General features: G+C 44.4%; 1 protein-coding gene across 1 annotated transcript in view; it reads right to left on the bottom strand.

Annotated features, from left to right (window-relative positions):
- LOC137335512 (collagen alpha-3(IX) chain-like) overlaps positions 1-26,341 on the bottom strand; it is a 31,952-nt gene extending 5,611 nt beyond the window's left edge. Inside the window, exons 1-8 of the mRNA XM_068000851.1 lie at positions 26,294-26,341; positions 23,899-23,970; positions 18,925-18,960; positions 18,361-18,405; positions 16,690-16,722; positions 15,784-15,930; positions 13,703-13,757; positions 10,257-10,439 (exon numbers count right to left, since the gene is read on the bottom strand). Of these exons, the coding sequence (XP_067856952.1) occupies positions 10,257-10,439; positions 13,703-13,757; positions 15,784-15,930; positions 16,690-16,722; positions 18,361-18,405; positions 18,925-18,960; positions 23,899-23,970; positions 26,294-26,341 (619 nt within the window). The remainder of the gene's footprint in view (positions 1-10,256; positions 10,440-13,702; positions 13,758-15,783; positions 15,931-16,689; positions 16,723-18,360; positions 18,406-18,924; positions 18,961-23,898; positions 23,971-26,293) is intronic.
- Between the last annotated feature and the right edge of the window lie 200 nt (positions 26,342-26,541).

Genomic DNA, 26,541 nt, shown 5'->3' with positions numbered 1-26,541 from the left:
GAGACCAAAAAGGTAACCTATGTGTGGAGGCGGAAGATTGTTGGAAGATGGTTCTTAATGAATACTTTGCGTCTGTCTTCACAAAAAAGAGAGGGACGATGCAGATATTGTAGTTAAGGAGGAGGAGTATAAAATATTGGATGGGATAAATTTAGTGAGAGAGGAAGTATTAAGGGAATTAGCATCTTTGAAAGTAGATAAATCACCAGGGCTGGATGAAATGTATCCCAGGCTGTTAAAAGAAGCAAGGGAGGAAATAGTGGAGACTCTGACCATCATTTTCCAATCCTCACTGGATACAGGCGTGGTGCTGGAGGATTGGAGGACTGCTAACATTGTACCATTGTTTAAAAAGGGAGCGAAGGATGGACCAAGTAATTACAGGCCAGTCAGTCTAACCTCGGTGGTGGGAAAATTATTGGAATAAATTTTGAGGGACAGGATAAAAGCACTTAGAAAGGGACAGAGTAATCAAGGACAGTCAGCAGGAATTTGTTACGGGAAGATTGTGTCTGACTAACTTGATAGAATTTTTTGAGGAGGTAACAAGGAGGGTCGATGAGGGAAGTGCATCTGATGTAGTCTACATGGATTTTAGCAAGGCTTTTGACAAGGTCCCACATGGCAGACTGGTCAAAAAAGTACAAGCCCATGGGATCCAAGGGAGAGTTGGATCCAAAATTGGCTCAGTGGCAGGAAGCAAAGGGTAATGGTCGATGGGTGTTTTTGTGCAGGGCTCCGTACTAGAACCCTTGCTTTTTGTGATATATATCAATGATTTGGACTTGAATTTGGGGGGCATGACAAAGAAGTTTGCAGATGATACAAAAATTGGCCATGTGGTTGATTGTGAGGAACATAAGAACATAAGAAATAGGAGCAGGAGTAGGCCAATCGGCCCCTCGAGCCTGCTCCGCCATTCAATAAGATCATGGCTGATCTGATCCTAACCTCAAATCTAAATTCATGTCCAGTTTCCTGCCCGCTCCCCTTAACCCCTAATTCCCTTTACTTCTAGGAAACTGTCTATTTCTGTTTTAAATTTATTTAATGATGTAGCTTCCACAGCTTCCTGGGGCAGCAAATTCCACAGAGTGAAGAAGTTTCTCCTCATCTCAGTTTTGAAAGAGCAGCCCCTTATTCTAAGATTATGCCCCCTAGTTCTAGTTTCACCCATCCTTGGGAACATCCTTACCGCATCCACCCGATCAAGCCCCTTCACAATCTTATATGTTTCAATAAGATCGCCTCTCATTCTTCTGAACTCCAATGAGTAGAGTCCCAATCTACTCAACCTCTCCTCATATGTCCACCCCCTCATCCCCAGGATTAACCGAGTGAACCTTCTTTGTACTGCCTCGAGAGCACGTATGTCTTTTCTTAAGTATGGACACCAAAACTATATGCAGTATTCCAGGTGCGGTCTCGCCAATACCTTATATAACTGCAGCAATACCTCCCTGTTTTTATATTCTATCCCCCTAGCAATAAAAGCCAACATTCCGTTGGCCTTCTTGATCACCTGCTGCACCTGCATACTAACTTTTTGATTTTCTTGCACTAGGACCCCCAGATCCCTTTGTACTGCAGTACTTTCCAGTTTCTTGCCATTAAGATAATAACTTGCTCTCTGATTTTTCCTGCCAAAGTGCATAACCTCACATTTTCCAATATTGTATTGCATCTGCCAAATCTCCGCCCACTCACCCAGCCTGTCTATATCCCCTTGTAGGTTTTTTATGTCCTCCTCACTCTCGACTTTCCCTCCCATCTTTGTATCATCTGCAAACTTTGATATGTTACACTCGGTCCCCTCCTCCAAATCGTTAATATAGATTGTAAAGAGTTGGGGACCCAGCACCAACCCCTGCGGAACACCACTGGCTACTTTTTTTTTTTTTATTCGTTCACGGGATGTGGGCTTCGCTGGCAAGGCCGGCATTTATTGCCCATCCCTAATTGCCCTTGAGAAGGTGGTGGTGAGCCGCCCTCTTGAACCGCTGCAGTCCGTGTGGTGACGGTTCTCCCACAGTGCTGTTAGGAAGGGAGTTCCAGGATTTTGACCCAGCGACAAGGAATGAACGGCGATATATTTCCAAGTCGGGATGGTGTGTGACTTGGAGGGGAACGTGCAGGTGGTGTTGTTCCCATGCGCCTGCTGCCCTTGTCCTTCTAGGTAGTAGAGGTCGCGGGTTTGGGAGGTGCTGTCGAAGAAGCCTTGGCGAGTTGCTGCAGTGCATCCTGTGGATGGTGCACACTGCAGCCACAGTGCGCCGGTGGTGAAGGGAATGAATGTTTAGGGTGGTGGATGGGGTGCCAATCAAGCAGGCTGCTTTATCTTGGATGGTGTCGAGCTTCTTGAGTGTTGTTGGAGCTGCACTCATCCAGGCAAGTGGAGAGTATTCCATCACACTCCTGACTTGTGCCTTGTAGATGGTGGAAAGGCTTTGGGGAGTCAGGAGGTGAGTCACGCGCCGCAGAATACCCAGCCTCTGACCTGCTCTCGTAGCCACAGTATTTATATGGCTGGTCCAGTTAAGTTTCTGGTCAATGGTGACCCCCAGGATGTTGATGGTGGGGGATTCGGCGATGGTAATGCCGTTGAATGTCAAGGGGAGGTGGTTAGACTCTCTCTTGTTGGAGATGGTCATTGCCTGGCACTTATCTGGCGCGAATGTTACTTGCCACTTATGAGCCCAAGCCTGGATGTTGTCCAGGTCTTGCTGCATGCGGGCTCGGACTGCTTCATTATCTGAGGGGTTGCGAATGGAACTGAACACTGTGCCGTCATCAGCGAACATTCCCATTTCTGACCTTATGATGGAGGGAAGGTCATTGATGAAGCAGCTGAAGATGGTTGGGCCTAGGACACTGCCCTGAGGAACTCCTGCAGCAATGCCCTGGGGCTGAGATGCTTGGCCTCCAACAACCACTACCATCTTCCTTTGTGCTAGGTATGACTCCAGCCACTGGAGAGTTTTCCCCCTGATTCCCATTGACTTCAATTTTACTAGGGCTCCTTGGTGCCACACTCGGTCAAATGCTGCCTTGATGTCAAGGGCAGTCACTCTCACCTCACCTCTGGAATTCAGCTCTTTTGTCCATGTTTGGACCAAGGCTGTAATGAGGTCTGGAGCCGAGTGGTCCTGGCGGAACCCAAACTGAGCATCGGTGAGCAGGTTATTGGTGAGTAAGTGCCGCTTGATAGCACTGTCGACGACACCTTCCATCACTTTGCTGATGATTGAGAGTAGACTGATGGGGCGGTAATTGGCCGGATTGGATTTGTCCTGCTTTTTGTGGACAGGACATACCTGGGCAATTTTCCACATTGTCGGGTGGATGCCAGTGTTGTAGCTGTACTGGAACAGCTTGGCGAGAGGTGCAGCTAGTTCTGGAGCACAAGTCTTCAGCACTACAGCTGGGATGTTGTCGGGGCCCATAGCCTTTGCTGTATCCAGTGCACTCAGCCATTTCTTGATATCACGTGGAGTGAATCGAATTGGCCGAAGACTGGCTTCCGTGATGGTGGGGATATCGGGAGGAGGCTGAGATGGATTATCCACTCGGCACTTCTGGCTGAAGATGGTTGCAAACGCTTCAGTCTTGTCTTTTGCACTCACGTGCTGGACTCCGCCATCATTGAGAATGGGGATGTTTGCAGAGCCTCCTCCTCCCGTTAGTTGTTTAATTGTCCACCACCATTCACGACTGGATGTGGCAGGACTGCAGAGCTTTGATCTGATCCGTTGGTTGTGGAATCGCTTAGCTCTGTCTATAGCATGTTGCTTCCGCTGTTTAGCATGCATGTCGTCCTGAGTTGTAGCTTCACCAGGTTGGCACCTCATTTTTAGGTACGCCTGGTGCTGCTCCTGGCATGCTCTTCTACACTCCTCATTGAACCAGGGTTGATCCCCTGGCTTGTTGGTAATGGTAGAGTGAGGAATATGCCGGGCCATGAGGTTACAGATTGTGCTGGAATACAATTCTGCTGCTGCTGATGGCCCACAGCGCCTCATGTATGCCCAGTTTTGAGCTGCTAGATCTGTTCTGAATCTATCCCATTTAGCACGGTGGTAGTGCCACACAACATGTTGGATGGTGTCCTCAGTGCGAAGACGGGATTTCATCTCCACGAGGACTGTGCGGTGGTCACTCCTACCAATACTGTCATGGACAGATGCATTTGCGACAGGTAGATTGGTGAGGACGAGGTCAAGTAAGTTTTTCCCTCGTGTTGGTTCGCTCACCACCTGCCGCAGGCCCAGTCTAGCAGCTATGTCCTTCAGGACTCGGCCAGCTCGGTCAGTAGTGGTGCTACCGAGCCACTCTTGGTGATGGACATTGAAGTCCCCCACCCAGAGTACATTTTGTGCCCTTGCTACCCTCAGTGCTTCCTCCAAGTGGTGTTCAACATGGAGGAGGACTGATTCATCAGCTGAGGGAGGACGGTAGGTGGTAATCAGCAGGAGGTTTCCTTGCCCATGTTTGACCTGATGCCATGAGATTTCATGGGGTCCAGAGTCAATGTTGAGGACTCCCAGGGCCACTCCCTCCTGACTGTATATCTGGTTGCCAGTCCGAGAATGAACCATTTATCCCAACTCTCTGCTTCCTGTTAGATAACCAATCCTCCACCCATGCCAGAATATTACCCCCAATCCAGTGATTCTTTATCTTGAGCAATAATCTTTTATGTGGCACCTTGTCGAATGCCTTCTGGAAGTCTAAATACACTACGTCCACTGGTTCCCCTTTATTCACCCTGTACGTTATGTCCTCAAAGAACTCAAGCAAATTTGTCAGACATGACTTCCCGTTCATAAAGCCATGCTGACTTTGTCCTATTAAATTATGTTTATCCAAATGTTCCGCTACTGTCTCCTTAATAATAGACTCCAAAATTTTACCCACCACAGATGTTAGGCTAACTGGTCTATAATTTCCAGCCTTCTGCCTACTACCCTTTTTAAATAAGGGTGTTACATTAGCAGTTTTCCAATCTGCTGGGACCTTTGCTGAGTCCAGAGAATTTTGGAAAATTATTACCAAAGCATCCACAATCCCTACTGCCACTTCCCTCAAGACCCTCGGATGTAAGCCATCAGGTCCAGGGGATTTATCCGCCTTGAGTCCCATTAATTTATTGAGTACCAATTCCTTAGTGATTTTAATCGTATTTAGCTCCTTCCCCCCTGGAGCCCCCTGTTTGTCCAGTGTTGGGATATTCTTAGTGTCCTCTACCGTAAAGACTGAAACAAAATATTTGTTCAGCATTTTTGCCATCTCCATGTTTCCCACCATTAATTTCCCGGTCTCATCCTCTAAAGGACCTACCTTGCCTTAGCCACCCTTTTTCTTTTTATATAACTGTAGAAACTCTTGCTATCTGTTTTTATATTTTTTGCTAATTTATTTTCATAATCTATCTTCCCTTTCTTAATCAATTCTTTAGTTACTTTTTGCTGTCTTTTGAAGACTTCCCAATCTTCTATCCTCCCACTAAGTTTGGCTACCTTATATGTCCTTGTTTTTAGTCGAATACTATCCTTAATTTCTTTACTTAGCCATGGATGGCTGTCATTTCTTTTACCCCCTTTTTTCCTCAGTGGAATATATTTTTTTTGAAAGTTGTAAAATAACTCCTTGAATGAACACCACTGCTCATGTACTGTCTTACCCTTTAATCTATTTTCCCAGTCCACTTTAATTAATTCCACTCTCATACCATCATAGTCTCCTTTATTCAAGCTCAGTACGCTTGTTTGAGAACCAACCTTCTCACCCTCTAATTGGATATGGAATGTAACCATGTTATGGTCACTCATTCCAAGTGGATCCTTAACTAGGACATTATTAATTAATCCTGGCTCATTACACAGGACCAGGTCCAAGGTTGCTTGCCCCCTTGTGGGATCAGTTACATACTGCTCAAGAAATCCATCCCTAATACACTCAATAAACTCTTCCTCAAGGCTGCCCTGCCCAATTTGATTTGTCCAGTTAATATGATAGTTAAAATCCCCCATAATTATAGCTGTTCCCTTATTACATGCCCCGACTATTTCCTGATTAATACTTCTTCCAGCAGAGTTGCAACTATTAGGAGGCCTATATACTACGCCCACTCGTGTTTTTTCCCCCTTATTATTCCTTATCTCTACCCAAACTGTTTCATTATCCTGATCCTTTGTCCCAATATCATTTCTCTGTATTACAGTGATTCCTTCCTTTATTAACATAGCCACCCCACCTCCCCTTCCTTCCTGCCTGTCCTTCCTGATTGTTAAATACCCTGGCATATTTAATTCCCAGTCGTTGTCACCCTGCAACCATGTTTCTGTAATGGCCACAAGATTATACCCATACGTAGTTATTTGTGCCGTTAACTAATCCATTTTGTTACAAATGCTACGTGCATTCAGATAAAGAACTTTCAAATATGTTTTGTAACACTTAGTTCCTGCTTTTTCCTTTTTTAACACTTTACCTTTTACTCCATACCTTCTGTCCCTTCCTGACACGCTTTCCTCTGTCTCCCTGCTCAGGTTCCCAACCCCCTGCCACAGCTTTGATGCTGGGTTAATCGCCTTACGCCTTCTAGTTTTTATTTTATCTGTCGTGCCTAAAGTACACTTTCTTTCTGCTGCTCTACGCTTTTCCCTTTCACTTGTTCTTGAACAACTGTTTGTACTATTTGTATTGTAGATTTCCCTTGGGTCTTCCCCTCTCTTGCTGCTCTCAACTTTATTCCCTTCTGACTCCCCGCTCAGGTTCCCATCCCCCTACCACTCTAGTTTACACCTTCCCCAACAGCACTAGCAAACACCCCCGCGAGGACATCGGTCCCGGTCCTACTCAGGTGTAACCCGTCACGCTTGTACAGGTCCCACCTTCCCCAGAACCGGTCCCAATGTCCCAGGAATCTAAATCCCTCCCTCCTACACCATCCCTGCAGCCACGCATTCATCCTGTCTATTCTCCTGTTCCTATACTCACTAGCACGTGGCACCGGTAGTAATCCTGAGATCACTACCTTTGAAGTCCTGCTTTTTAATTTATCTCCTAACTCCTTAAATTCACCTTGCAGGACCTCATCCCTTTTTTTACCTATGTCGTCATTACAGGAAGAAAGCTGTAAACTGGAGGAAGATAGCAATGGAATGGTCAGTTGGGCAGAAAAGTGGCAAATGGAATTCAATCCGGAGAAGTGTGAGGTAATGCATTTGGGGAGGGCAAACATGGCAAGGGAGTACACAATAATTGGGTGGATACTGAAAGGTAGAGGAAGTGAGGGACCTTGGAGTGCAGATCCCTGAAGGTAGCAGGACAGGTAGATAAGGTGGTTAAGAAGGCATATGGAATACTTTCCTTTATTAGCCGAGGCATAGGATATAAGAGCAGGGAGGTTATGCTGGAACTGTATAAAACGCTGGTTAGGCCACAACTTGAGTACTGTGTCCAGTTCTGGTCACCACATTACAGGAAGGATGTAATTACACTAGAGATGGTTTAGAGGAGATTTATGAGGATGTTGCCAGGACTGGAGAATTTTAGCTATGAGGAAAGATTGGATAGGCTGGGGTTGTTCTCTTTGGAACAGAGGAGGCTGAGTGGTGATTTAATTGAAGTGTACAAAATTATGAGGGGCCTAGATAGAGCAGAGAGGTCAACAACTGGGGGGCATAGATTTAAAATGATTGGTAGAAAGATTAGAGGGGAGCTGACGAAAATCTTTTTCATCCAGAGGGTGGTAGGGGTCTGGAACTCATTGCCTGAAAGGGTGGCAGAGGCAGAAACCCTCAACTCATTTAAAAAGTACTTGGATGTGCACCTGAAGTGCCGTCACCTACAGGGCTACAGACCAAGTGCTGGAAAGTGGGATTAGGCTGGATGTCTCATTTTCGGCCGGCGTGGACACGATGGGCCGAATGGCCTCCTTCTGTGCCGTAAATTTTCTATGATTCTATGATTCAATGACTCCGCATTCACAGTCCTCTGGGGTGGAGAATTCCAAAGATTCACGACCCTCTGAGTGAAGAAATTCCACCTCATCTCAATCTTAAATGGCCGACCCCTTATCCTATGCCCCCTAGTTCTAGATTCTCCAGCCAGGGGAAACAAATTCCTAGCATCTACCCTGTCAAGCCCCCCTCAGAATCTTGTATGTTTCAATGAGGTCACCTCTCATTCTTCTAAACTCCAGAGAGTATAGGCCCATTCTACTCAATCTCTCCTCATGTTCTATCTAGCATCCCCTTAAATGCATCTATGCTATTCACCTCAACTACTTGTGATAGCAAGTTCCACATTCTAACCACTCTCTGGGTAAAGAAATTTCTCTTGCATTCCCTATTGGATTTATTAGTGACTATTTCATATTTATGACCTCTAGTTTTGGTCTACCCCACAAGTGGAAACATCTTCTCTATATCAACCCTATCAAACCCTTTTCATAATCCCAAAGACCTTCTCTTTTCTAACAGAATCACAAGCAACAGCGGCATAAGAACTGCAGCAGCTCAAGAAGTCACACCATCGCCTTCTAAGGGCAACTAGGGATGGACAACAAATGCAACTTTTGCCAGCGACACCCACAACCCAAGAACAAATTATAAAAAGGAGCAAGAGGTGGCTGGAGGAGTTTAGGGGTTCCCATTGAGGTTAGCCATAGGGTCATTCAGATCAACCAGTCAGTCCCATTTCTGAGGCTCATATCTTTGTATCTCTGAAGTGGGACTTGAACCCATGACTGTTTGACTCAGGGGTGAGAATACTACCCAATGAACCAAGGCTGCCACCTACTATATTCTGTATAGATTGTATACAGAGCCTCTTTGAGATCGAGGAGGATTCAAGGCGACAGGCCTGATGGTGTAAGCATGAAACCAAGTCAACTCTCTACGGTAGTCTTGGTAGTTGATACCTGAGTGATGGCAGTACTCCAGGACACTGTTGATGATGCATTGGCAGTCGTAGCTATGCACACACTCAAGGGTCTCTCAAAACTTGTTCTTTTTTCTAATCTGCACCTAAGCTCTCTGGACTTAGGTAAATGAAGTGTCTCGCAACAAGGAAAGAGTATGCACTCAATATCGGGCAAACAGTAACTCTACCTAACCTGAACCCGTGTCATCTCTGTATCATGGTTTGGAGACTTTTAAAGATGGCAATAAGCATGTTAGACAGCTTATCTGACCAAAACCAAATAAAAACCCCTATGGAGATGATTTGCTTCTGGTTGTAAACTCCACAGAAGAAGCTGAAAGCAGCAGCCTTCATAGTTCGAACAAAAACACCACAACCACCAGGAAGCACGAAACTCATGGAAATTAAGAGAGAATAAAACCTTCATCAGCATCAGCTCAAACAACCAAACTTAGAGGCAGACTTCACGGGTGCTTAAAGTTGGATCCACCAACAATGTGGCTCTCTTCGAGACACCCAATGTGGTCAACTTTTCCTGATTCTTTTGACTTTTCCTTACCAACTCGTTGGCGTGAAGTGAGGACAGTAAATGCTCCTAGAAATCACCCTATCATCTCCAATCCAATCGACTATCAACAGGATTCAACAGGTCACATGGTAGTTGGGCGTTTCTCAACCCTTTCGAACTCGACAGGGACAGTTAGCCTCAAATCTTCACCTATGAGTTTGAGGGGCAAGCAGCCTTGGAATTCAAATTCTGGGCTTCTGGATGGTGTAAAGCGGTTCACTTGATTGGACTCAATATCCACCCCCTCCATCACTGACACAATGTGGCAGAGGATGCACTGCAGCAACTCACCAGGTTACTTCAACAGCCCTTCTGCCACCAAGAAGGACAAGAGCAGCAATGTCATGAGAACACCATCACCTCCAAGTTCCCCTCCAAGTCACACACCATCCTAAATTGGACAAATATCGCCGTTCCTTCATCATCCCGGGTTAATATCCTGGAATTCCCTGTCCAACACCATTGTGGGAGCACCACCACCACAAGCACTGCAGCGGTTCAAGGAGAAGGCCCACCGCCACCTTCTCAGGGCAACGAGGGATGGGCAATAAACGCCGGCCTTGCTAGTGTCACCCACCTCCCGAAAACAAATTAAAATTAAAACACTGCTGCTACAGCATCGTAGACATTACAACTCTAAAAGAAAGTGTTTAACTTTTACATATTTAAAGTTAAGAGTACTCTCATGAACCCAAGTAGTTAAGTATCAGCTCATGGGTCACATTCTATGTGAATTTAAACCCTTCCAACTTGCTCTTACCTCGAGGGCCTGTGTCACCAAGTTCTCCCGATGGTCCACTCAATCCGGGTAGACCTCGTTTGCCTGGGTGGCCAACTGCGCCCTTAGACCCTGGTTGGCCTGGTGGACCAGGGGGTCCGCGTCGTCCTATCATTCCAGGAGCCAGTGGCCTCCTCAGGTTATTTGCTAACAATGCAATTTGATCTGGAAGAAGAAATTTATAAAAAAGAAAATTCCATTTCGTTATTAAATTTTCATTCTTGGTGGAGTTTTAAACAAAGTTTCTATTGCCATATTGTTGTAGCCATTAGTATACTGCAGGCATCTTTTGCAATTTGGACTCTTCGCCTTTCTTAGAAAGCAAGGAGGAAGCACTTGCATTTATATAGCGCCTTTCACATCCTCAGAATGTCCCGAAGTGCTTCACATCCAATGAATTCCTTTGAAGTGTAGGCGCTGTTGCTTTTTATATATAGGCAAACACAGCAGCCAATTTGCACGTGGCAAGGTCCCACAAAACAGGAATGAGATGAAAGACCAATTAATCTGTTGCTGATTGTATTTGTTGAGGGATCTATGTTGGCCAGGACACCAGGAAAATTCTCCTGCTCTTCTTCAAATAGCGCCATGGGATCTTTTACATCTACCTGGGAGGGCAGAGGGGTTTAACATCTCATCCAAAAGACGGCACTGCTGACAGTGCAGCACTCCGTCAGTACTGCACTGTGATGTGTCAGCCTGCATTATGTGCTCAGGTCTCTGGAGTGGGGCTTGAACCCACGACCTTCTGACTCAGAGGTGAGAGTGCCAAGGCTGACACTCAACTTCATTACATCACTACTCCAATCTAGGACCTGTCCCCCTCAGCAACTCGTATTATTCCAGAGTCCATGCTAATCTGGTGTTTTTTTAAAAATTAGGAATACTATGTGAAAGACCAAGGCAAGACACTACCAAGATTACATAGAATCACATAGAATGTACAGTACAGAAACAGGCCATTCGGCTGAACAGGTCTATTCTAGCGTTTATGCTCAACAGGAGCCTCCTCCCACCCTACTTCATCTCACCCTATCACCATATCCTTCTACTCCTTTCTTCCTCATGTGTTTATTTCGCTTCCCCTTAAATGCATCGATGCTATTCACCTCAACTACTCCTTGTGGTAGCGAGTTCCACATTCTAACCACTCTCTGGGTAAAAAAGTTTCCCCAGAATTCCCTATTGGATTTATTAATGACTATCTTATATTTATGGCCCCCTAGCTCTTGTCTCCCCCGCAAGTGGAAACATCTTCTCCACGTCTACCCTATCAAACTCTTTCATAATGTTAAAGACCTCTATCAGGTCACCCCTCTGTCTTCTCTTTTCTAGAGAAAAGATCCCCAGCCTGTTCAATCTTTCCTGATTGGTGTAACCTCTCAGTTCTGGTATCATCCTAGTAAATCTTTTTTTGCACCTTCTCCAGTGCCTCTATATCCTTTTTATAATACGGTGACCGGGACTGTTCACAATACTCCAAGTGTGGTCTAACCAAGGTTCTATACAAGTTTAACATAACTTCCCTGCTTTTCAATTCTAAGATTGAAAAGTGTAGGAGAGAAGATGAGATCAACCAAGAAGAAGAGGTTAGATTACATTAAGCTTAGGTTTTAAAAACCAAAGACTGAGGGAGGCAGTTGCAAGCGTTGGCCACTAAGCAACTCAGTGGAGTCGGTTTCTGAAGTCTTTATCGTAACTCAGTCACCAAGGAAAGAAAAACATATTCATCAACTGACCATGGACTCTTTACTAGTGTATACAGGAAATATTTTCACTCCAAACCTCATTCCCTTTGCAAAACAGAAGAATCAGCAACATCCAACTCAGTAAACAGGAGGAAATATTTTGGAACGAAAAAGAAAGCTGCATCCCCTTTATAACATGTAACACTATTCTCTATATCAGTCAATAAAATAAATCTCACTACCATTCCTATCCTAATCACAAGGTACACAACCAGGAACTGAATGTCCATCACTGATATCTCACCCACATCTAAAGTGGAGAACACTGAAGAATTTAAAAGCTAAGGAATGGCTATATTTTTGCACAACTGTATCAAAACTCTTACATCTGCATGCATTTCCTGTCAACTTTTACCATTATAAATGCCTATTACAACAGTTAGAATGGCTTGTAAATTTGTCACACTGTAATTACATTATCCTGCCACCACTGGCAGGAAGGCATTATTACAGCATGCCAAGTTAACATAAGCAGTCTCCATTATAAGTGTGTAGATAGGAATTGATGACAGGAATATAAAAATGGGGACAGAATGTATGACTTTAAAATGGGGACTGATTTACATCTACCTGCTCTGGTCCAATTATCCCCACACCCTCTAACCCTGCTTCACCTGAAGACTGCACTATGTCTCGACTCCCCATGTGTAACATCATAGGAAAGTGACTAGTTATAAAGAAAATTGGGGGTGAAATTGATCTTTGCCGGTAGAATAAAACACACTTGCACCAAATCGGCAGCATGGCGCCAGATTTTCTTTTCCATTTGGAAAACTGGGGGTGAAATTGATCTTCGCACTACTGGCGAAAATCAGTTTCATCCCCCATTGTGTTCTACAATGTGTTCCCTGCAGTTACCCACTGAGAAATATCTTACAATGTTAACTCCTTTAGATGTTACGTTACGTATTACATAGAATTATATAGAATATACAGCACAGAAACAGTCCATTCGGCCCAACAGGTCCGTGCCAGTGTTTATGCCGCACAGGAGTCTCCTTCCACCCCTCTTCATCTCACCCTATCAGCATACCCTTCTATTCCTTTCCCCTACTTGTGTTTATCTAGCTTCCCCTTTTGCTATTCACCTCAACCACTAAGGGTACAGTAGCATAGTGGTTATGTTACTGGACTAGTAATCCAGAGGCCTGGACTAAAATCCAGAATTATGAGTTCAAATCCTGCCACAGCAGCTGGTGAATTTAAATTCAATTAATTAAATAGAAAATCTAGAATTAAAATACTAGTATCAGTAATGGTGGCTATGAAACTATTGGATTATCATAAAAACCCATCTGGTTCACTAATGCCCTTTACGGAAGGAAACCTGCTGTCCTTACCTGGTCTGGCCTATATGTGACTCCAGACCCACAGCAATGTGGCTGATTTTTAATGGCCCAGCAAGCCACTCAGTTCAAGAAGGTGGCTCACCACCACCTTCTCAAGGGCAATTAGGGATGGGCAATAAATGCTGGCCTCGCCAGCGATGCCCACATCCCATGAACAAATTTTTTTAAAAGTTCCACATTCTAACCACTCTCTGGGTAAAGAAGTTTCTCAAAGCTCATGTAATGAGTTACCCCACTATGTGTAAATTAATATCCTTTGTGTGAAATATTAATTAATTCATAGTAACTGAATAAAAGATGATTTGTTTGCATTGTGTAAGTTTAAACTCACCATTGATCAGGTTGTGGCAGAGTTCCCGGATTCGCTGTTCACTTGCCAGTTTACCCTGTAGGTTAGTGAGAGAAAAATGTATAAAATAATAGGATGACAGCTTGGTAGAAGTAAATGGTATCATGGGATAGTTATCACAGAGGACTACAGGAAAGGAGGAAGTGCATAAAACGCAGAGGTAGATCGGGCGTGACGCGGTAGAAGGTTTAGAACGTCTGATAAGAAATAATGAAAAATAGCTCAACAATACAGAAGTCACTAATAATATCCTTGTATATGATGAATTTTTTTCTGTGTGATACGGGCTCACCCCATCAGCATATTCTTCTATTCCTTTCTCCCTCGTGTACTTATCGAGCTTCCCCTTAAAGGCATCTATGTAAATACAATTCATGCAATTTAACAAGCATCAAAGGATCTGTGTAAAGAATTATAGCCTCGTTTGGAGATAACGTGGCTGGGTTAGCTTGCTATTATCCTGGAAAGTGTGTGAATGTTGATAACCGTGCAAAATTATCTTAACTTTAAGAGAACCATCCACATTCCCGTTGGAATTAAATGTATGTGGTGCAACATTGGCATATGACACATAAGGATCACGTGACGATAATCTCAGAATTGATAGGTTCATAGCAAGTCATCTGATGTTGCTTAGAAACTGTTCCTCAAGTTGTTCCTCGAAAAGAGTTGGCAAAGAAATCCAGGTGGGAAATGAAGAGAATTTTTTTTTAGGCAGCGAGTTGTTATGATCTGGAATGCACTTCCTGAAAGGACGGTGGAAGCAGATTCAATCATTACTTTCCAAAGGGAATTGGACAGATAGTTGAAAAGGAGAAATTTGCAGGGCTAAGGGGAAAGATCAGGGAGAGTGGGACTAATTGGATAACGTTTCTAAAGAGCCAGCACAGGCACGATGGGCTGAATGGCCTCCTTCTGTGCTGTATCATTCTGTGATTCAATGAAATGAGCAGCATGCGAGCGTATGGGTGCTGTACTAATGAGATCTGCCTTGCATCAGACAGCTTTGGGTGCTGAGATAGGAACACAGGAACATAGGAACAGGAGTAGGCCATTCAGCCCCTCGTGCCTGCTCCGCCATTTGATAAGATCATGGCTGATCTGTGATCTAACTCCGTATACCTGCCTTTGGTCCATATCCCTTAATACCTTTGGTTGCCAAAAAGCTATCTATCTCACATTTAAATTTAACAATTGAGCTAGTATCAATTGCCGTTTGCGGAAGAGAGTTCCAAACTTCTACCACCCTTTGTGTGTAGAAATGTTTTCTAATCTCATTCCTGAAAGGTCTGGCTCTAATTTTTAGACTGTGCCCCCTACTCCTGGAATCCCCAACCAGCAGAAATAGTTTCTCTCTATCCACCCTATCTGTTCCCCTTAATATCTTATCAACTTCGATCAGATCACCCCTTAACCTTCTAAACTCTAGAGAATACAACCCCAATTTGTGTAATCTCTCCTCGTAACTTAACCCTTGAAGTCCGGGTATCATTCTAGTAAACCTACGCTGCACTCCCTCCAAGGCCAATATGTCCTTCCGAAGGTGCGGTGCCCAGAACTGCTCACAGTACTCCAGGTGCGGTCTAACCAGGGTTTTGCATAGCTGCAGCATAACTTCTGCCCCCTTGTACTCTAGTCCTCTAGATATAAAGGCCAGCATTCCATTAGCCTTATTGATTATTTTCTGCACCTGTTCCTGACACTTCAATGATCTATGTACCTGAACCCCTAAGTCCCTTTGGACATCCACTGTTTTTAACTTTTTACCATTTAGAAAGTACCTTGTTTTATCCTTTTTTGATCCAAAGTGGATGACCTCACATTTGTCTACATTGAATTCCATTTGCCACAGTTTTGCCCATTCACCTAATCTATCAATATCCCTTTGTAATTTTATGTTTTCATCTACACTGCTTACAATGCCACCAATCTTTGTGTCAACCAGGATACCTACTGTATGAAATGGCCCCAGTTCATTTCCCGCTACGTAAAGACCTAAATGAAAGGTTCAGATGAAACACGTCCTCCCACTCCCACCAAGTATTTTTGAACAAGTTACTCACGGGAGGACCTGTTTTTCCAGTGATCCCGGGGACTCCGCTCTCTCCGGCCACACCCAACAGCCCGGGAGGACCAGGAACGCCATCTGATCCGGGCACGCCAGCCGGTCCAGGGCCACCTTTGGGGCCCACTTCACCACGAAGTCCCGGCTGTAAGCATCAGAAAGCCAAAAGAGAATTAATCAAAGATCAGTCAGCTCGGCAGCATCTGATGAAAGGACAGAAATCGATGTAGCGTGAAATAGCTTTCAGAAGCAAGCTAAATTATTTTACAGGATATATGATAATAAAGACTTCAACAAATGAAAAGGTAACGGATTTATTCTTTCCTCCTCCCGTCTCTCGCTCCCCCTGAACGGACTGGCTCTTGACAGAGTATGGTATAAGGCTATGCCCCTCCTGATTTCAACTGATAATTCAACTGAAATTCAAGATAGTCATTAGTGTTTAAATAAAGTGCTAATCAACAAAAGTAGTTTGGAAGGAGTACAAAATAAAATAAAACACTGACTTGTGTTTCACTTGTAACAATGATTAAATGTTTACTCAAGTGAATTCTGGAATGCAGCATCTGGCTTCAGGCATTGACACATCTTTACTCTACCTGATTCTCGCCTGAAAAACATGCATATCGGGGGGGGGGGGGGAATTGGGGCAACTTGGCTGTTCCATTGCCACCCAAGGCCTGTCCAATGCAACTTTCAGGCGGTCTGTAAATGGGCAAACCCACCTATCCGATACAGGTGGATTTCTTTCCAAAAATAACATTTTTTGGAATACAGTATCTGAATAATTTGAGACATGACATGTGGTAAGTGTAACATGCTTTGGAGGAAAAAGGTGACTTTGGACCTATGGTTCCCAAAGCTCCCAACACCAAGGTTTTGCCCTTTCTCTGACAACACTTACCTCTCCCTTCTGCCCCTGTGGTCCTGGCTGACCCTAAACGGAAGAAAAGGAAGGTGGTTAAAGATTCATTCAGGGTAATTCTTACATCAATGTACCCTTGCTCTCCTAGTGCCCAACCTTGCAATCTTCTTTGTGTGTTTAGTAACGCAGGCACCTCTGACTGCCTGAGGGTGAAGGTATATTGGCTGCTGTCGGGGTAGCAGACACCAGCGAGCATGATTCCACATCGTGGTCACACGGCAGCTGCATGTTGAGGGAACTGTACCCGTTACGCTTCACGTAGGTATAGGGCAGGTACCCAAAAGGAGCCCGTGTTCCATCCATGAACTTGAGAGATTCCCACCATGCGCTAGAAACTCATAGTGCGTTCGTGCTTCTGCTGATTGCCCCTGGCAGGCGGGGGGAGGAATTGTTAAGCTGGCTTTTTCAGGCAATGCATCAGGCAATGCAAGCTGCATCAGATAGGTTTTGCCCATCTGAAGACCCATCTCAAAGGACGGACACCTAGGTCCCAAGACCAGAGGTGCAGGTAGTGCCCCCCGGAGGTGCCTCGGGGGATCCTGACATGTAGAAATTGAGGTCTGTGCTCACCTCTACTGCCATCGGTCGTCTGTGCTGGGGGCATAACTACAGGTCTGCTTCAAGCACGCAACACAATTCTACCTCTCCCCATCTCCTCAAGCACAGCCTCCCGAGGCACTGTTCTTCAGACACATTGGCCAAGGGGTGATATGGTAAAGGTGCCAGCAGTGCAACCTGACCTCTTGGGCATCCCAACCTACACTCAACCTCCAGGGAACAATGGGATTTCCATGCTGGCACTTTCAGAGTAAGAGCATAGAAATAGGAGTAAAGTAAGAGCACAGAAATAGCGGCAAAGTAAGAGCATAAATAGCGGCAAATCGCACTCTAGTTCTCACTAAAGTCTCTGAAAGGCCAACAAATGAAAAACAATTTGCACAAAAACCCTTCCCAAATTAGGCTGATCTGACCTGATTATTGCAGCTTTAAGGCAAGTCTGCACTTCCTTCATGCTTCCCATTTTGACCAAGGTGCTGTTTGCACTGAGTGCATTTCCAGCTCAGAGGTGTGGACTACTGCCCTCAGCACTTCATTATCATATTCCAACCAGCACCTTATTATCATATTACAACAGCAGCTCATTAACATATTACAATCAGCATCTTAACATCATATTACAACCAGCATCTCATTATCATATTACAACCAGCACCTCATTATCATATTACAACCTGCACCTCATTATCATATTACAACCTGCACCTCATTATCATATTGCAGCCTGTACCTCATTATCATATTACAACCAGCATCTCATTATCATATTACCACGAGCATCTCATTATCATATTACAATCAGCATCTCAGTAATGTATTATAACCAGCACCTCATTATCATATTACAACCAGCATCTCATTATCATATTACAACCAGCATCTCATTATCATATTACAAGCAGAACCTCATTAAGGCTGGACCAGCAGGTGAATATACAAGACTTCTCTATGATTGACATGACTGGCGATTGTTATTGTTGCTTTATTGATGAATGTGTCACATGCATTCCCTTGTGATCACTAGTTGTGAGCAACAGTGATTGTCAGATCAGAGTTTTGGTCATACTGAGCTCTTGGGAGAGTGCAACTCACCATATCTCCTTTGTCCCCTGGGAGCCCATCAGACCCTGCGAGTCCCTATAAAACAGCACATACAATAGGAGTTGACATATATTTAAACAAAGGAAAGGGATTGAGGCCCTGCAGCTAGGGGTTGCCAACCCTCCAGGATTGCCCTGGAGTCTCCAGGAATTGAAGATTAATCTCCAGGACACTGTTGAGAGCATCACCCGGGAGAAAAATCATAGGGGCATTAAAAAAATAATTTACTTTCAACACTTTTGTTTATTAGTTATAAAAATGTTGGAGATGGGAAAGAAATGACTGTTTGACTGACAGTCAAGAATCATCCATTCGGGTAATAAAGAGTCTGTTTGCTTTCCAGGTGGCCATGGGAAGGCGGTACATCATGAGGATGGGTGTGTTGGGCGATCAATGGCGGGAATGTGGGGGTGGGACGGTTGGAGGCAGGAGACCATGTGAAGAAACCTCCAGGAATTCATCCAACGAGTGTTGTCAACCCGACCTGCAACCAGGGGCTCATGGTTGAAAGGACTCTCACAGTAGGAGCTGCAGTTGATGGAATAACTTTCTTACCTGGTCACCTTTGGGACCAGATGCTCCAACAGGACCCTGAGGAAGAAAACAAGATCCCAAAATGATTAGCTGGCTGTGAAGAATAAAAACTTCAACTCTGATCAAAACGCTTAGAAAGCATCACTGCAACCATCAGCATATGATGGAAGGTGACCAACACACTCGTAACACCATCTGCCCAAGTATCCACCCACCCATCTACCCTCCGGCCCAGTGTTCACAGGTAACCTTCCTTCATGATGTCACATTTGCCTTGAATAACATCGCTGTCCCACAAAAATTATTATTATAGACACAGGTGCCCTGGGCCAATATTTATCCCTCAACCAACATCACTAAAAAAAACATGATCTGGTCTTTATCACATTACCTGTTTGTGGGATCTTGCTGTGTGCAAATTGGCTACCGCGTTTCCCTACATTACAACAGTGACTACACTTCAAAAAAGTACTTCATTGGCTGTAAAGCGCTTTGGGACGTCCTGAGGTCGATAAAGGTGCTATATAAATGTAAGTATTTCTTTTCTTTCCCGGAGGTTTGGTTATGTGTTCGGTGCGATCAAACTGTCCAGAGTGATGAGGACAGCAAAGTCTGGCAGGAAGGGTCTACAAGAGGAAAATTAAGTGTTTAATTGAAAATTCAATGCCGGAAAAGACCATAAAGTCCATCTAGCCTGCCTTCTGTTGTCCTAATTGGTGCAACTGATAATGTGTTTCTCTTCAAGTGGATAGAAACATAGAAAACAGGAACAGGAACAGGAGTAGGTCATTGGTCGTTCGAGCCTGCTCTGCCATTCAATATGATCATGGCTGATCCTCTATCTCAATACCATATTCCTGCTCTCTCCCCACACCCCTTGATGCCTTTTGTGTCTAGAAATCTATCCAGCTCCTTCTTAAATATATTCAGTGACTTGGCCTCCACAGCCACCTGTGGTAGAGAATTCCACAGGTTCACCGCCCTCTGAGTGAAGAAATTTCTCCTCATCTCAGTCCTAAATGTCCTACCCCGTATCCTGAGTCTGTGATCCCTTGTTCTGGATGCCCCAGCCAGGGGAAACATCCTCCCTGCATCCAGTCTGTTTAGCCCTGTCAGAATTTTATATGTTTCAATGAGATCCCCTCTCTTTAAATGGTGTACTTTAATCTCTGACCCCCCTGAGGTACTGTGCTAAGTTGAACACAATGCATAAAAATGACAGTGGGATCCACAATTACTGCCGTTCAGTTCCTTCCATTTTCACTGCAACAGAAGCCGAGCACTAGCCTGTTATAAACGAGGTGCAACCAAGAATAAGAATCTCCAAACACAGGAGATAAAATCTGGGAGTCAGAGTCCAACAGCTTCAGCACAGATCTTCCCTTATAACTGGGAACCTTATGAGGGTAACAGTCAAGCAAAGTGTTTGCAAAGTTCAGACACAGAATTTGTAATGTTCCGATAAAGGGCTAGCAACCTTCTGATAGAGGGCTTGTAACCATCAGACAGAGGGTTTGTAATGTTCAAACAGAGGGCTTGTAAAGTTTGAACAGAGTGTTTGTAATGTTCAAAAAGAGGGCTTGTAACCTTCAAGGGTTTGTAATGTTTGAGCAGAGGGTTTGTAATGTTCAAACAGAGGGTTTGTAATGTTCAAACAGAGGGTTTGTAATGTTCTGATGGGGGATTGTAATATTCAAACAGAGGGGTTGTAATATTCAAACATTGCGTTTGTAATGTTCAAACAGTGGGTTTGTAATAATTGAACGGACGGGTTGTAATGTTGAAACAGAAGATTTGCAATGTTCAAACAGAGGGTTTGTAATATTTGAACAGAGGGGTTGTAATATTCAAACAGAGGGTTTGTAATGTTCAAATGGGGGGGCTGTAATGTTCTGACAGAGGGTTTGTAATTTACTGAGAGGGGGTTTGTAATGTTCAAACAGAGGGTTTGTAATGTTCAGGTGGGGTTTGTAATGTTCAAACAGGTTTGTAATATTTGAACAGAGGGGGTTTGTAATATTCAAACAGAGGGGTTATAATGTTCGAACAGAGGTTTTGTAATGTTCAGACAGAGGGTTTGTAATATTCAAACAGAGGGTTTGTAATATTCAAACAGAGGGTTTGTAATGTACTGAGAGGTGGTTTGTAATATTCAAACAGGGGTTGTAATGTTCAAACAGGTTTGTAATATTTGAACAGAGGGGTTATAATGTTCGAACAGAGGTTTTGTAATGTTCAGACAGAGGGTTTGTAATGTTCAAACAGAGGGCTTGTAATTTTTGAACAGTGGGTTTGTAATATTCAAACATAGGTGTTGTAATGTTCAGTGGGTTTGTAATATTCAAACAGAGGGTTTGTAATGTTCAAATGGGGGGGTTGTAATGTTCTGACAGAGGGTTTGTAATGTACTGAGAGGGGGTTTGTGATGTTCAAACAGTGGGTTCGTAATGTTCAGACAGGGGGTTTGTAATGTTCAAACAGGTTTGTAATATTTGAAACAGAGGGGTTATAATGTTCGAACAGAGGTTTTGTAATGTTCAGACAGAGGGTTTGTAATGTTCAAACAGAGGGTTTGTAATTTTTGAACAGTGGGTTTGTAATATTCAAACATAGGTGTTGTAATGTTCAGAGGGTTTGTAATATTCAAACAGAGGGTTTGTAATGTTCAAATGGGGGGGTTGTAATGTTCTGACAGAGGGTTTGTAATGTACTGAGAGGGGGTTTGTGATGTTCAAACAGTGGGTTCGTAATGTTCAGACAGGGGGTTTGTAATGTTCAAACAGGTTTGTAATATTTGAACAGAGGGGGGTTTGTAATATTCAAACAGAGGGGTTATAATGTTCGAACAGAGGTTTTGTAATATTTGAACAGAGGGTTTGTAATGTTCAAAAAGAGGGTTTGTAATATTAAAACAGAGGGGTTGTAATTTTCAAACAGAGGCATTGAAATGTTCAAACAGTGGGTTTGTAATGTTCAGACAGAGGGTTTGTAATGTTCAAACAGGGTTTGTAATGTTCAGTTAGCGTGTAATGTTCATAGGGTTTGTTATGTTTGAACAGAGGGTGTGTAATGTTCAAACAGAGGTTTGTAATGTTTGACAGAGGGTTTGTAATATTCAAACAGAGAGGTTGTAATGTTCGAACAGAGGGTTTGTAATGTTCAGACAGAAGGTTTATAATTTTTGAACAGAGGGTGTGTAATGTTCAAACAGAGGTTTGTAATGTTTGACAGAGGGTTTGTAATATTCAAACAGAGAGGTTGTAATGTTCGAACAGAGGGTTTGTAATGTTCAGACAGAAGTTTTATAATTTTTGAACAGAGGGTTTGTAATGTTCAAACAGAGGGTTTGTAATGTTCAAACAGACAGTTTGTAATGTTCAAACAGACAGTTTGTAATGTTCAAACAGAGGGTTTGTAATATTTGAACAGATGGTTTGTAATGTTCAAACAGAGGGTTTTTAAATGTTCAGACGGTTTGTAATGTTCAAACAGAGGGTTTGTAATATTTGAACAGGGGGGTTGTAATGTTTGAACAGAGGGTTTGTAATGTTCCATCTGGTGGCTTAGGACCTTATGCAGTGAACATAATCAGGGAAGGTGAGGAAACTGGTGAAGGATAGGAAAAACAGTGTAAGAATCTTCGTGAAAGTTTTTTTTTTCAGTTGAAACACTGAGGAAACAATGGTCAGTCTATGCTGAGAGGCTAAGTCCTGTTACACAGGCCCAGCGCAGAACAGGACTTCAAGCCTCCCCTTGAGTGCCAAGTCAGGAAACTGAGAGGCTGTCTGAACACAGAAGGATAGTTGTAGCATTCAGTATCTAGTGCTGTAAACCAAACAAAGTCTGAACAGGAGACAGAGAGCTGTGTAAATACATTTAAGAAACGATTATAATGGTATGGGTGAACCAAGGACAACCAGAAAAGGGCTGGAGAAAGCACAGACAGACGGCTTGAGAGAGATTATCAGAAACTGCTTCTGAACGTAAATATGTGAATACAGAAACCTAGGCAGAGCTGGAAGTGTCAGCTGCGGCTCAGTGGGTAACACTCTCTTCTCTGAGTCAGAATAGTCATGGGTTCGAGTCCCACTCCAGAGACTTGAGCACAAAATCTAGGCTGACACTTACAGTGCAGTACTGAGGGAGTGCTGCATTGTTGGTGGTGCCGACTTTCAAATAAGATGTTAAACTGACCAGCAACTAGGGATGGGCAATAAATGCCATCCTTGCCAATGTTGCCCACATCCTGAGAATGATTAATAAAAAAAATAAGTCTTTTTCTGTATATTTTGAAACTTCTCTGTCCCAGTAGCAAATCATTTATTACTGGAACAAAAAGGTTTAAATTCATTTCCTTTCTGGCAAAAAAAAACCTCCCCCCCCCACCATCAGTTATTGTCAGAACGCTCCTTCCCCTCTCACGCTCTCCCTCCCCCTCCCCCCATGCTACTCCCAGCTTTTCCGCTCTGTTAAGGGGATAAATTGTTTCCACTGGCAGGAGGGTCGGTTACCAGAGGAGACACATTAAAGATAATTGGCAAAAAAAAACAGGGGGGAGATAAGGAGAATTTTTTTAACGCAGCGAATAGTTATGATCTGGAATGCGCTGCCTGAAAGGGCGGTGGAAGCAGATTCAATAGTAACTTTCAAAAGGGAATTGGATAAACACTTAAAAAGGAAAAATGTGCAGGGCTACGGGGAAAGCATAGGGGGAGTGGGACTAATTGGATAGCTCTATTAAAGGGCCGGCAGAGGCACGGTGGGCCGAATGGCCTCCCTCTGTGCTGTAAGATTCTCTGTGATTCTTAAACGTTGTTGAAATGGCCACAGGTGAAGTTGAATAAAATCTAGGACTCTTAGTCTCAACACTCAATCATGGTACAGCAGCAATCAACAGAGCTGATAGAAAGCTGAACCGTTCTGTAATAAGCAGCAATCTAAAGACTGGCATTATTTCTTTACTGTGAATAATGCCACATAAGGACAAACACTTACCCGCTCCCCAAAATCCCCGCGGATTCCCGTAGGTCCCGGTACACCTGGCTCACCGCTCTCACCTTTATGGCCCTATAGGAAAAAAATCACTTCCATTAGCAAGATGAGTTATCTGAGTATAAGGGGGTGGGGGGCAGGAGGGAGAGAAGAGGGGAAGGAGAGGAGGGTGAGAGGAGGTGGGAGGGTGTGAGGAGGTGGGGAGGTGAGAGGAGGTGAGGAGGGTGAAAGGAGGTGGGGAGAGTGAGGAGGGGAAGGGAGAGAAAGTGGGAAAGTGGAAGGTGAATTTGGAGATGAAGAAAGAGAAGGAAGACAAGAACGAGGAAGAGAGGGAGAGAAAGGGGAGGCAAGAGGAGGAATGAGAGAGCAAGCAGGGGTGGAAGAGGAGGAAGGAAGAGAGGTGTGGTGAGAAGTAAAGGAGGACTGAAGGGGAAGGGACGGTGTAAGGGGGACAAGAAAGAAGGGGAGATGGAGAAAGAGGAAGGAGAAGATGAAGAGGATAAAGGAAGACGGCATGAGGAGGAGGATGGGCAAAGAGTGGGGATAAAGGAGGGGAAAGGGAGAGAAAAAGAGGGGAAAGGAGTAGAGGAGGAGAAGAGATGTAAAAGGAAGAGTTGATGGAGGAGAAAGGGTGAAAGAGATGGAGGTGGGGACGGAGTAAAGAGGAAGGGGACGAGAAGGAGGATGGAGAGAAGCTTTGAAAGGAGGAGGAAAGTGCAGTGGAGGGGGAGAGGGAAAGAAGGCAGACAATAGAAGAAGAGGATGGGAAAGAGAAAGGATGAGTGAAGGCGAGAGGGGAGAAGCGACAGAAGGAGAGCGGGAAGGGAGGGGATGGGAAAAGGGAGATAATTAGGAAGTCAGAGTTGGAGATGGAACGATGGAGGGAGAAGAGGAGTAAAGGGAAGTTGGATTTGGGGAAAGGAAGAGGAGATGAGAATGATGACATGGAAAGGTAGAGTAAGAAGTGAAATGGAGGAGTGAGAAAGGTAGGAAAGAGGGAAAAAAGCTGGGGAAAGGATCAGGGTAAAGAGGAAGAGGAGGAGGGGAAGAATGAGGAATGTGTGTGAGATGGGATTATTTTAAGCCACGAGGAAGAACAATTTTCAACAACTGCAAAAATAACTTTACAGAGAATATTTGTGCTTTAATCTCAGTGAATGAAGATTTACACTTCAATAAGGACAGATCACCATCAAGATTCATACATTTTGTCAAAACGTAAATTTCTTAAGGGATAGTAAATGAGGAAACGCCCGTTTAAAAAATAATGGATAATAAACCACTTGGAAAATCCGCTTCACGGGATGAGGTGTGAGCTTTCTGGGGCAGGAGCCTGTAGGAGGGATTCATGGGAAAGAAACTACCGCCACAGAAAGAGGCGCCATTTCCCTGGTGAGGAGCTCCCTTGTCTGTACAGGCCGGCAATGCAGTTCCCTCACCTGATTCCCCCAGACGGTCAAGAAAAAAAATAATAAGACTGCAACTTTCAGACAACCGCATGGAGGGCCCTGATACCCCTAGTGGAAGAACACAGCTGCTGGTGTAGTACCCCTGGGCTGGGCTTGGGCAAAGGGGGAAGACGTTCACCAGGGTTCCCGCTCATAATCAATATCCAGTGATTCTTGCTGGGAGGTGCGTGGACGTGTGTGGGTGTCGGGTGAGGAGAGCGCAAGGCTCCACCTGATGACGCACTGTCCAGGTTCACGTGTAAAGACCGGCCCCTTGGCACTGGAGAGTGTCGGGCACCTGCCAGTGCATTTAGGAAAGGAGGAAACATTGGAACGAGAAGAAAGAAAGAAAGCTTCAGCTGAGCGAGCTTCAGCTGTCAGAGTTTGTGCAGGAAATGCTGCCCGTTTCTGATGGGGGAGCAGATCCCTGCGTCACCAGCGTTACTGTACCATTGTCAGTAACCCTGCTCTCTCACTCACAGCAGTACGTCGTCACAAGAAGTGTCAGCTTCGGCTCAGTAGCTCTCTCGCCTGCGTCAAGCGGTCATGGGATCAAGTCCCATTCCAAAGACTTGAGTGTATAATCTAGGCCGACACTTCAGTGCAGTACTGAGCGAGTGCTGCACTGTCGGAGGTGCCGTCTTTCGGATGAGATGTTAAACCGATGTCTGCCCTCTCAGTGGATGTAAAAGATCCCATGGAATTATTTCGAAGAAGAGCTGAGGAGTTCTCCCCGGTGCCCTCCCTCAACTAACACCACTAAAAACAGAATAACTGGTCATTTATCTCATTGATATTTGTGGGCACAAATTAGCTGACGTGTTTCCTACATTACAACAGTGACTGCACTTCAAAAATATCTCACTGGCTGTGCAGGGTTTTGGTTCGTCCTGAATATAAATGCAAGTTCATCCATTTGAGAAGGGAGCCTCAACAAGGAAGTTCTTTACCTGAAAACCTCTGCGACCCTGAGATCCGCGGCTCCCGACTGGACCCATTTCCCCCTGCACAAATCGGGAAAAAAGAGACACAAATCTGACAGCAGCTCATAGCAACAGTGGTAGCCAATGAACAGGGGATACAGACACACGCAGAAATCCTCACAGGTATACTCACAGGTATATATAAAGGAATGCGTACAGGTATATGGGCAGGTACACGTACAGGTATATGCAATGGAGTATGCGCAGGTATAGGG

The sequence above is a fragment of the Heptranchias perlo genome, chromosome 19 (assembly GCF_035084215.1).
Source record: "Heptranchias perlo isolate sHepPer1 chromosome 19, sHepPer1.hap1, whole genome shotgun sequence".
NCBI classification, from domain to species: Eukaryota; Metazoa; Chordata; class Chondrichthyes; order Hexanchiformes; family Hexanchidae; genus Heptranchias; species Heptranchias perlo.
This window is presented reverse-complemented; position numbering and strand designations above follow the sequence as displayed.